Source organism: Trachinotus anak, unplaced genomic scaffold (genome assembly GCF_046630095.1).
Source record: "Trachinotus anak isolate AG129_WGS33_773 ecotype Australia unplaced genomic scaffold, CSIRO_AGI_Tana_v1 ptg000004l, whole genome shotgun sequence".
In the NCBI taxonomy this organism is placed as follows: Eukaryota; Metazoa; Chordata; class Actinopteri; order Carangiformes; family Carangidae; genus Trachinotus; species Trachinotus anak.
Genome location: NW_027273855.1, coordinates 11608354 through 11620823, shown reverse-complemented (window position 1 = coordinate 11620823; position 12470 = coordinate 11608354). Strand labels below are relative to the sequence as shown.

Sequence of the window (12470 nt, the reverse complement as noted above, 5' to 3'; positions counted from 1 at the left end):
TTTGCTGGAGCATTCAGTTCATGAAAACAAACAACGGTGGTGTGGTTATTAACTTCAAAAACCTGAAAAACCTGATTAAACTTTGGCCAGTTCACACAGAAAAGGAGGTGAGCAAACGGTCTGCAAACTGCTGATCAGCCCATAGTGGTAATGAACCAGATCATTTTTTTTTTCTTCTTCCCCTTTTCTTTGATAAAGCCTCATTCCTATTTGCGCTCTCAACTCTGCATAGAGGTCAGGGTGTGTTAGAGGACAGTGATTCACTGCCTTGCTCAAGAGCACGTACAACAATAAATCAAAACTCATTGTTTCAGCACACTTGACTAGATCTCCTGACAATTAACACCTGGTGCATTTGAAATGTTGATTCTAAATAAAAAGCCAATGTGTTCATGTCTTTCGCCACAGGTTAAGATGTTGCCGTCGTGCTCAAAATTAAACGTGGTTAGTGTGCTGAGTTGGGAACAAACACAGTTCCTGTATTTCTGTGAGCTCTGTCTGAAGTGAACACAGTTTCAAAAAGGAGGGAGGTGGGGGTGTAATGTTACATGAGAGATGTTATTTAGTAAACATGCAGTTGTCGTCTTACAAACACAAACAGAATCCAGTGGAAAGATAACAGCTTGTGAAAAATGAGCCTCCCGTCAACCCTGTTACATAAATGTTTACTAAGAAATACCAAACGTTGTGTTCTATTTGTTTTACTTTGCCTCAAGTTTTCCCATTGCCAGAGATTAGTCATCCCCAGAGTTAAACACGACTTTGCCAGCAGAACAAACAACTAGTAGCAGACGATAAACCAGAAGCAAGTGCACAAAACGGTTGATCCAGGCTGGCTCCTAGCCACATGGCCATTACCCTTCGAGTAGTTTGCTTCAGAACTGGACCAGAGGTCTCCAGAGTTGAGTGTTTCATCACTTTATAAGCCTTATCCAAAAGGAGAGAGCTTGGAGCAAAAAATCTAATGGGCCAGCGCTCAGCGCTCTCTCAGAAGCCAGAGTAATTCTCATTCCACTTCAATTGCCACAGCGCAGCACCGCTAACTGGCAAGTGAAGCCTGCTGCTGCTGCTTTCTTGGCAAACAGAGAAGTTCTTAAGTGCTAAGCTGTAAATTTGCTTAATTTGACGTGAGTCCGAGGGGAATGGGATCATTTTCTTTCAGGGAAAAGCCTGGCATATTGGCTGACAATAAGCTGGAATGGTCCAACATGGTGTTTCTGCTCTGCAATGACGACTGGAACACACAGCAGACAGTGTTTGACAGAGCTGTAAAAGCGTTTGACTCTGGCACCAGCGACATGTGACTCATTCTTATGTTAATGCTGTGAAAGGCTTTCAACTGTAATTTCTGTGGAAAAAAAAAAAAAGATGATTTTGTTCTGAAGTAGCTTAAAGTGGTTTGCGTGTTTCTACATAAAAGAAAGCTAGCATTTACTGAATGTGCATACAGTTAACACACACACACACACACACACTTGTATTAATCTGCCTTAATAAATTCCTCTTATTCTGAGCCACCATGCACAACAAGTTCGCCACATGACGCAAGAGCCAACACTCATGGACACAAGATGCAAGATTTTGACTCTGGACAAGGAGAAGTCTCAGGTCAATAAAACAGATGCAGTTTTGGTCACGGTTGTTCAAGCAAAATGGAATTTTTATTAATTTCTTTTTTTATTCATGGGAACATGTCAGTGTTATAATGCTGCCTCATCAGAAAGAGCAGTTACTATGAAATAAAGAGGAAAGTGGAGGAAAGAGGAAGAGGAAAGAAAATGCAATCTAAGATTTTGTACAAATTACAATCCATGTGTTGAATATCACATGATTAAACTCATGGTCTAAATTCACATTCAGTTACTCACTGAAAACCTCAGTATCTGTAAAAGAAATAAGCAAACTGACAGACTATGTATTTTGATCTTTTCTATATTATCTATATAGTGATTCTGAAAATAGACCATTTTGAAACAAATATGACATTTATCTTTTTATGTTTTTTTCCTGCACAAAACTTGCACTGAGTGACAAAATAACTGTACTGAATACTGAATAATTGTTAGTTGTGGTTAATTAATCATATCATACATTGAGACAAGCGAGACATTTCCTGAATATTTTTGATGTGAAAATAAAGAGAAAGCATTAATATCACATGTCACCGTTTCACTGTGGATGACACTGGCTGGGTGGGAGTGAGGTTAAACTTGAAATAGCACGGGCTGAACAGAAATATGACAACTGTGGCATTTGCAAGTCAACATGTGGTGGAGTCTTTTTCTAAGATTTCATAAAAAATACTTAGTGGGTTGCAGTAGAACAAAGTTTGGGAGTTATCTGTTGTTTGGTTACATTATTGCAGATCTGTTGCAATACATTTTAAATAAAAGCATTACAATCAGTTTTATTTCTGTTGAATGACTCTTGAATATCACCAGCACCCCATGAACATCACGAGAGCCTTTAAAAAGACTGGTTTCAGTATCACAGCTGTGACCTTCATAAAACAGCGCTGGGCAACAGGTGGGCATCATGTGTGTGCTAATCTTCCACATTATGGTTGTTGATAACAGACACTGCACAGCCCCGCTCAGTTAAAACTCAGTAATTTAATATGGAAGACATCAGCAATGTGATATTTGTAGCATGGAAGACGCAAAGGTTGGGAAGATTCTGCTGATGCTAATAATAGAAAACGTCCATCATTCACTATGGGTTTCTGTTACCAAAAGAATTCTGTGAGTACCGCAGACCCTCCAAAACAAGACATTGGGTGTCCACTGAGGGATTTTGGGATTACTTTTTTTCACTCACTCTCCTCCTCGCTACGGGCATGAAAATGTGGATTGTATTTCACTGTGACAATCCATGCCAATTTTGGAGGACAAGGTCGGTGAATGTGCAGCCTTCCCCCTTTTCAAGAACCATTCTAACCCATCAATGCTCACACGTGGCTTTATGGTAGGTGAAAAGTTTGGAGGGCTAAAGCTAAAGAAAGCTAGCTTTTGCATATTGCGGGTCTGGGTTTTGAAACTAAAAGTAATCACCATAGATCAACAAAGTAGATGGAAAAATATATTTATTCTGGGCACAGACTGAAAACAGTTTTATGGTCATTATTTAACTTAACTTTAACGACTAATCTTATTATCACATTGTTTTCATTCACCTGGCAAAGACTCTGGACTATTGTTAGTCTTTGCTTCTGTCCAACAGTCTTGTAGATGTTCAGGAAACATTTTGAAGTTCTAAAATCTAGCAAAGGTGGCTGTAATAGACTCTTGAATTGAAAACCTCTAACTTGTTATTTTTGTATATTGAATGTTTTATTTATATATACATTGTATACAACAGGTCTTTCTTGTCTGTTCATTTTTAGTGGTAATCTATGTTCGATTTGCTGAGCTGCATATGAAGTACATGAATAAAAAGTGTGCTATGCTATCAGAAAATTGGCATGTTGTCTCTAAAGTCAACATCTGTCTTGCCCATTAGTAAAACACAACAGTAATTACATCAACAGTACATATTAAGAATCCTTGTGACTTTATTGATACTCTGACTTTTCCTCTAGTGCCACCGCAAGTTCATGACACCTGTTTGATGGACCGTCATGGAATTCAGTGCAGATATTCATGTCCCCTTACAGATGGACTGGAATAAGTGGTGATCCCTGACTTTTACTCTAGCACCACCATCAGGTCAAAATTTTGATTCAGCCAATACTTTGGTTTATTATCACACAACAACGACGCTTAAGACATTTTCATCAGTTTTAGCTGTATAGTGTGTTTAGTAATAATTAGCAACTGCTTGCATGCAAATTAGACTAGGATGAGCCAATCCGAGCTGACACTGGACCAAGGCGGGTACACCCTGGACAGGTCGCTCGTTCAATTGTCATTGCGAATTAGCATGCTGATATTAGCATTTAGCTTAGAGCATTACTGTGTCTAAGTGCAGCGTCACAGAGTCCTTAGCATGGCTGTGGACTCACTCAGACTTAGTTTTGTTTATGTTTCCTGGAGAAAAATAGTCTTAAGTTGTATAGCCGTGCTAATAGAGTGAGGAGTGCGGTAAATGTGCAAGAAGCCATGAAGAAGACAGTTCTCAACTCTCTTTCCCCCTTTATTTTCTTCTCTCTTCCTCATTCCCCCCTCCCCTGCCCACCTGGCTGCTAGCGTGCTTCAGGTGTTCCACAGTCAGGCCCTGTGATTAGTCTAATTTGCACAAATGTTGGCGAGTGCTGCACCTGTTGCCCCTGCGCCGCCTGCAGCCGTGGTCCCTCAGAAGGCTGACAGGCCTTTCCTTGGATAATCCAATCTCCTCACAATGGTGTAGCTGCTCTCCACCAGCGCAGGACAAGGGCATTCATTTTTTTCTACCTCTTGTCCCCCTTCATGTTCTCATGGCCACCTCTCTCTTGATGGCTCATTATTGGACCATTCATAAATACTGTCAGCCAGAACTCACCTCCCTGTTTTTTACAGCCTGCCACTGTTTTTCCTCCCTGCTCCTCACCAGTGCTTTCCTTTACCTGCCAATAAGGTGAGTAAAGCTTTGCTTCAGGTTCAGAAGAGGCCCCACAGCCTTCCACATGACAGCCTTCCAGTATTCACGTACTCCATTTGGATTTGAAACAGCGCCAGGAGAAAATCAAGTGACACAGGCCACACAGAGTGGGAGGGAGGGAATGTGATCCCACTTGATTGTTGAGAGTTTATATAGCGAGTGATGACAAAGTGCTTTATGACTTTGCAGTGTTTGCTGGGCCCTGCGATTGAAGCCTTATACAGGCAAAGTCCCCCTGCTGACCTTGGCTTGTCAAATGTTCTCATTTTCACCAGGAAGGAGCCAGTGTTCAGTGGCTACTCAGAACTGGTGAGCTGCTTTTAGAGAGACAGGCGCAGAAAGCTTTTGGAGGTGACCCATGCTTCCTTACTTTCACTGCTGAAAACACTATTGAGGAAAAGCATCAGTCAGAGAAAGGCTCAAGGCCAATGAATATAAACCTATGATGAATATAAAACCATTAATATTTTCAACGGGACCAAGAGTCCACAGCCATGCCCAGCAGCTCTGTGAGACTGTACTTATAGCGGCACTGTGAGCTAAATGCTAACGTCAGCATGCTAACATGCTCACAATGCCAATTCTAATGTTGATGTTTAGCAGGTATAATGTTTATCATGTTGTTGTCTTAGTTCAGCATGTTAGCATGTTAACATTTGCTAATTAGCACTATAAAGTATAGATGAGACTGATGACAATGCCATTAGTTTTGCAAGCATTAAAACCAAAGAATTGCATACATAAAATTTTGGACCTGGAGTTATCCTAAGGGGAACATGAATGTCTGTGCCAAGTTTCATAACAATCTTAGCGTCAATCTTAGTGGAAAAGGAAATATAAGCAATCATAAAAAAAAAAACCTCCTGAATTCATCATCTGGAAACCATGAATATCAGTACAGTAAAATTTTGTGCCAATCCTTCTGATGGATGAAAATGACAACTTTGACTTGGTGGTGACGTTAGATAAAATGTCAGTGGTTAACCAGAGTTATTAGGATTCATCCTCTGGGGAAGATGAAATAGATATTGAGACATTTCTGTCTGGACCAAAGTGGTGGACCAACTGGTTGACTCATACATGCTACTAGCATGGCTAAAAACTGCATGGTCTCCAGAAACATAGATTATACAACAGAAACTAAATTGCAGGACTTTGATGAGAACATCTTGAAAGGTGGTTAACGGAGAACACAGATGCTGATAACATCAGTTCAAACGAGGATTCCAGAGGAGTAAAAGGATATTTCCAGAGGGTTAAAGCAACTGCTGGTGTTCTACAAGCCTTGTCGCGCATCAAGTATTACATCAGATGCCTGCCACATGCATCTTATCTCATAGGGAAGAGGAAGGAGAAGCATTTCATCCTCAGGCCTCCTCTTCCTGCAATGTCCGTGACCTTTCCTATGCAAATTTTTTCATGACACTTCCCCTTGGAGAGAGATGTCTGGAAGCCATGATGGGTGGAGCTTGATGTTTCAAGAACTGGACCTGTATTGGTAGGATGTAAATTATCCTGAAAACAAAAGCTGGACTGGGATCAACGCACAAGGACCTAAGAAGGAGTTTTAAATGAGTAAAGATGATGTGTGTATGGTGCAGCAGACAGAGCCACGGTAGCCCTCTGACTGGCTGCTATGGGCTAACAACCCTTGCATTGATCCAAGGAGACACTCAGCCCTCTAACCTGCTGAGTGCTCAGTTCCAGTGAACAATGGAGTTCAGAGCGCGTCGATACACTATCCTAGTGAGTGCTCTCCGTTTAGCGGCAAGATTGATGAGGTTAAGGCTCCCAACTGGGGAGCCAAATGGTGTCAAAACCAAGGTGTTGCTTTGGACAAACAATCCCTCACTACACTACCACACTGAGAGGCTAGTTACTGGCTAAAACACCAGCTCTACCCAGAAGTGTGTTTATACAGACTGTTTCTGAAAAGGTATGCAAGCTGCAGTGGAAGCTGTGTGTCTTAAAATGTGGATGAGAATATGAGGGTAGGATAGGCACAGCTTTCTGAACAGGAATGCACTGCAAATCCCCTAAGACACTAAATGATGTACAAGTGGATTTATTACAGTAGGTCCCTATAAATCTAAGGTTGGCCTGAACTCCAGGGAGAGGTTAATGGATTACGAAGGGATGTGGTATCGAACCTCAGAGAAGTTTATACACCTCATCAATATGTGAAACGCTATTGATCATTTAGATCCTGATAAATTAAATTCATATAGTTGATTATGCATATTCAGAATGCTCCATATGGCGAAAAACTGGCTTTTTCAGTCCACCTTTGATTTTAGGTTGAAAATCTACAGGGGGACACTGTATTGTTCAGACCACAGAAAACTGCATATTAAGAAAACAAACTGTGACAGTTTGTCATTTGAGCCTTGCTATCAATGCTGGGAGCCTCATGGAATCATTAGCAACTGAACCTGAAAATTAAACAATTATTGAGGCTGAGATTCAAAGGATCGTTTCTCAACATTAAACAAGCACCAGTTCAGACAATTTTGCTACAACTTTGCTACAAAATAGAATGAATCCATGTTTCACATGTAGCTCTAGGGACAAGCAATCAGTTGGTCAGTCAGTTCAACACTTGGGATTTCCATTAAAGGTGAATTGCACCACTTTTGCTCATTAAAGTCTGAGTACAAGTCTTATGGAGTTCACACAACAGCCTTAAAGAAAGTTGTATGAAACCCACTGTGGCTCCAGAGGGAACTACACAAAATCTCATAATAGGCTATTAAGCACGAGGCTACATTAGCGCCTACTAGCAAAACACACTAAGATGCAAATCTTGGATTTGCTGCATCAACTGTCCATCATGAGCCAAACAATGTTATAAAAGTGCAATGCTATATTGAAGTATACATGTTACATATATGAGCTAATGTATATTATTTTTGTACAGGTTAGTTTCTTATAAATATAGGTAGTTAGCAACATAAAAGCATGTTACTTTGCTGAATAATAATGCAACTACTCTAAATCATATGTAGCATTAGTACAACCCAACTACACTATGTCAAAGAAGACTGCTGAAACTCTGACAATGTAAAGCTGAGCCTGACATGCTGACATTGAGATATACTGAAATGGACATTGCAAATAGGATACACCATTCTGATTCAGGCAACAACATGGCTTTTCACTGATACCACCTCAGGCCAGCTTTGACATTTCTTGCCCTTCTGGTGGTAATTCTCGAAGAACAGCAAAGCAATTCCAACATTTTGAAAGTAACTATACAAATAAAACTAAACCAACACAATGTTAGTTCGTCAGGTCATTTTCAAACACTTTAAGCCCATATATGGCACTGCTCCCTATTTTTGCGCAGGACCCAGAAGAAACACGCTAATGAAATCAGATTACTGAACAATCACAGTTTACTTTCTGTCTCTGCAATTATTGAACTACCCTCTTCTTTCTTTTCCTTTTGTCTGTAAGTCTATAATGTGTTATCTTTAACAACTTTTATGTTTTCAAAATGGAATCGGAAATCCGACTCGAGAAGGCAGAACTCCCACTACAGAAACCAAATGACAGGAACTGACAATCCACCTACAGAAATAAACAAAACTTCACATGTTTAATGTATAACTGAGTCCCTTACTCATTTCCAGAGGGAAAGCTGAAGAAAGGCTGAAAGTCCCTGCCTTGTCATGCTTTCTGAAAATTCACAAGTGGGTGATTCATGATTGTACATAGAGTATACACATATGTACTGTAGTATTCTCATCTGTATCTGGTCTTACAGATGCATTACAGCTGGTTATGAGAGGTGACACAAAACCAAGAAAGGAACCACAGAGATTAATCTGAAGCTTTGACCTAAAATTGGCCTTTGGATGTGGATCACTTGATATTCAAACATGTTGGATTGTTTCCAAATGGTAAAAATGGACAGTAATTTACAGTACCGCTGTTACTTGATGTGTAAGGCTCAAACTTGTCTCACAGAAAGGAAAGTCTCCCACGGTCTGATTTTATTATTACCTCAATTTTTAAGTCAACAGAAAAAATGCTACACACCGTTACTTGATATGAATATTGCCTGAAACTTTCCTAGGCCAGCACAAACGCAACCACATTCAAGCAACTCTGAGAAATTAGAAGCAAAGACAAAAATGACACAACCCACTTAAGCAACTGACAACTTGACAAGTGTAATTTGAGTATTTGTTTCTTATTGTGCATTTTTCTTTCCTTTAATGTTAACTGACTGGATGGAAATACAAATTAGGTACATTGTTAGGATTTACAATCAGCACTGTAACTGAAGGAAAAAGACACATGAAAAACAGTAAGTGAATGAAAGAAATGTAAAATATAAACATGAAAATTTCAGTAATACTAGGTTTGTCCTTTAATAGCAACATACAGCAGCATGAATTTTGTGTCCAGCTGGTTTTTAAATAAATATAAAGCAGTTTCTTGTTGAAATGAACCAAATTTATTACAGTTATGTACACTTCTGGCTTACACTCAGATAGTGATCAGCTGCTTACAAAGAAGACTGATTACTGAAACCACAGTGCTAACAAGCTCAAGTTACACCACTTGATTCTGTACTTCTTTTAACTGACCTTGTTCATCCACACAAATTCATTTCTACTAAATCAAAAAATATAATTTACAGGATACTGCAGTATTGTTGTCCTCATTTGACACTTAACCTAAATTCAATCAACATAACTAAAAATAATGTGGAGATTAGGACTGGTGTCGCACAGAAATGTTCAGTGTCCCTCTACCTTTTCTGTGTTCCTATGAAGGCCATGTGATGGAGGTGGAAATGGCACGAGCGCTGATATCCCTCCTTCTCACTCATGGACTCTTCTTGTTAGCTGGAGACAGAGTGAGTAATTCAATAAGTCAAGTATTCATTTATTGCTTTCCTTTTCAATCATGGGGCAACTTTTTTTTTTTTAACTTCCCCCATCCACCTCCACACCGAGAAAAAAAAGTGATACAAGTTCTGCAACTTCCATCTGTGGCAGCCCTCGTTGTCTTACTGCGGCTTAATTACAAAATATTGGCGCCGTTTTCTGTAAAGATTACTCACTGTAGGAGGCCCTACATAATTTGGACCGGAGGGTTTGTCACGGAAAATAATACAATGCAACTGGGCTTTCTGTATTAGATTTCCGCTTTTAGCCTCCTTGACATTTCAAGCTGCATGAACTAATACATCTGTTATTTGTTGATCATTTGATTATTAACATACTTCACAAACCAAATCAGCTGCCCTGCTGGAGACACAGATACAGCTCAGCAGACAGTCTGGGTTTTCTCGCCTGCCACACACAAACACACTCGCAAAGATGCACAATTCAGCCCTCAGTGAAAAAGGAAAGCGGGGGAAAAAACATTTATCTTCCCCTCCTTTGAGCGTATGAGCACTCTGACACCGGCATGGAACAAAGCCCGTCATCACATTCTAATCTCGAATTTCAGGGCTTTTATTTCACCCAAATGCCACCCTGCTGGCCTTGTGAATTATTGACAGACTGACACCAATGCGAAAGGACACATAAAAGAGGCTAAAAGCTCCGGCCCTGGAAGAGCTTGTCCTCTCCTATTGCCATCAACAGGGAGACAAACTGTGTTAATGCTTCTCTGGAAGCTCACGGTAACTTTTGAGGATGAAGAACCAACATATGACTCCTGACCCACAGCTGCACTATACAGCAGAGATATTCTGTGCAGCGCCGCCTCTTTGGTCTGTATAAGAGCCTTAGTACAAGTACAAGGACACCAAGGCAAAGCTGTGAATTATCTGATCAAATCATGAAAATTAAAAGCAGTAAGTCACACACGGGTAGTTCTGCATACAGCCTTTTAAAGTCATTCTGATTTGACTAGTGCCCGTCATTTCTCATCTCAAAGTAATGTCACAACATGGTACTTGGCTCGGCATGCAGTCATTTAGTTTGCATGATGAAAAGTAAATTGAGGTAAGCCATGTGTCAACTAGACAATATTTGTCAGTTTTACGTCTTCTCACACCCACGCCTACTCCTCATTTTGCTCAAGATTAAGATGTTATAGAAACAAGTGGAAACAGACAGTGACGATGGATTAAAAAAAAAAACCCAAAAAAAACAAACAGAATGAGTGCGAGCAGAGAGCAGCAGATTGAAACAAAGCTATCAGCAGAGATGAGAAGTGGTGTTTGGAGAGTGTTTTTGTGCTTTCTACTGTTGTCTAATCCACCTCGCTCTCATTGCTGGCACCCTCGGGCCGCCTCAGTTTGTCCACCTGTTCATTAATCTGTCCGTCCCCACCTCGCCGATCCTCTGTCTGCATGCTTAGACCCTCCTCCTCCTCCTCCTCCTCTACATGGCTGACATCATCCTCCTCTTCCTCCTTTCTCTCCTCCTCCCCCTGCACCTCCATGCGGACCTGGTCCTTCAGATCCAGGGGCAGTGCTGTGCCAAGGCCCACAGTGCCGACATCTCCATTGATACCATGAGCTCCGTCAGGCCCTCCCAGTGCATCCTGAGGGCTGTGGTGTCCATCTTTGACGGGGGAGCTGTTGGCTGACTCATTACTGACGGGGGAGATGTCGCTGCTGCTGTTGGTGTGGTTAACGGACGGCGAGCTGGATGCTGAAGGTGGCTTCAGGGGAATTTGCCATGAGGGGATCTTAGGAATAGTGGGAGTGGAGGGGAACTGTCTCCTGAGGGGAGGGGAACAGACAAGCGAGAGGAAGAAAATGAGAACTGATCATGACCTCATCAAAAATCTCACAGTGATCAAAATTTGTGAAAAGAGCTTTCCCACAATCTAATCAGTCATACTGCTACCATAAAACTACATATATAACACTTGAGCATGCACGAACAAAGGACACAAAAGCACCCTATGTAATTCTCATAATTACAGCAGAGAAAATGGCTTTCCTCCTCAAACAGCCAGATGTTCAGCACACCTGGTAAAGATGCTCTAAGATTTTTTTTTTTAATTACACCCACTACAGCTTTTAAGATCAAAAAGACAATGTTGAATTGTAACAGGATCAGCACTACTTGGAGGTTTAAAAAAAACAGTTTGGAGATAATTTGGATCATTTAAACAGGAAGGGAACAAGTCTGGAGACAGATGGTGATACAGAGACTTTATTTTGTGATTCAAGCCTTTGCCAGAGAACTCATTGTGAGAGCCAGGATGAAGTCAAGAAAGCAAATGACAAAGGGATTATTACTGATTAGAATGTAGCAGGGGAACAAAACATGCTCAACTAGACAGTTCTGAGGCAATTTTCATCCTTGCTGGTTTTCTGATGTACACTCTTACTTCAGGCTTCATTATAGACACTGATACATAGCCATGCATGCTAATGGGCCTGACTGAGCAGGGCTACAGCTGACTAGATTGAGGAACAAAGCTGGATAAAGGGACATCTAGCAGTCTACAGTAAGATCTTTTTAAAAGAGTGACACAAATTTCCTTACATCTTGTATCAGTGTGTAAGTAAATTAAATGATCAACAAAAGTATTTATATTTCATCAGAACCAAGCTGATTTGTCAGTTCACATTAATAATTTCTCTTGTCTTTAATTTTTCACTCATAAAATGACTGAAAGTGGCACAGGAGCAATTATGCACATGTGTGGTTATCTTGCTTACCAATAAAAACAGTAAAAGACAGAAGACCAGCTGATGCCTGCAGTATGTTAATTGGCTGAGCCAAGTTGTAAAGTAAAAGAAATGGTGCAATCAGTATTATAACCTCTAGTGCCCGTGAGATTAAACATATTTGAGATTAGTGATTATGCTTTAAGTGCAAATTTGGAGAAGCAATGTGACATTATGTGTTGTTTTATTTCATTTATTCATACACAAACAAAAACTCTCAAGCCATCTACAACAATTCTAGACT

At 40.5% G+C, this 12470-nt stretch overlaps 1 protein-coding gene across 5 annotated transcripts in view; it reads right to left on the bottom strand.

Moving 5' to 3' along the window:
* Positions 1–8734: 8734 nt before the first annotated feature.
* The window catches only part of pex14 (peroxisomal biogenesis factor 14), a 46087-nt gene continuing 42351 nt past the window's right edge, over positions 8735–12470 (bottom strand). For 2 of the 5 annotated variants that reach the window (XM_071475891.1, XM_071475896.1), the window contains 2 exons: positions 10801–11266; positions 8735–9431 (listed from right to left, as the gene is read on the bottom strand). In XM_071475891.1, the coding sequence (XP_071331992.1) occupies positions 9408–9431; positions 10801–11266 (490 nt within the window). In that variant the 3' untranslated portion in view covers positions 8735–9407. Of the gene's footprint in view, positions 11267–12470 lie in introns of all 5 variants that reach the window. The other 3 variants (XM_071475894.1, XM_071475895.1, XM_071475893.1) reach the window with 3 other exon arrangements.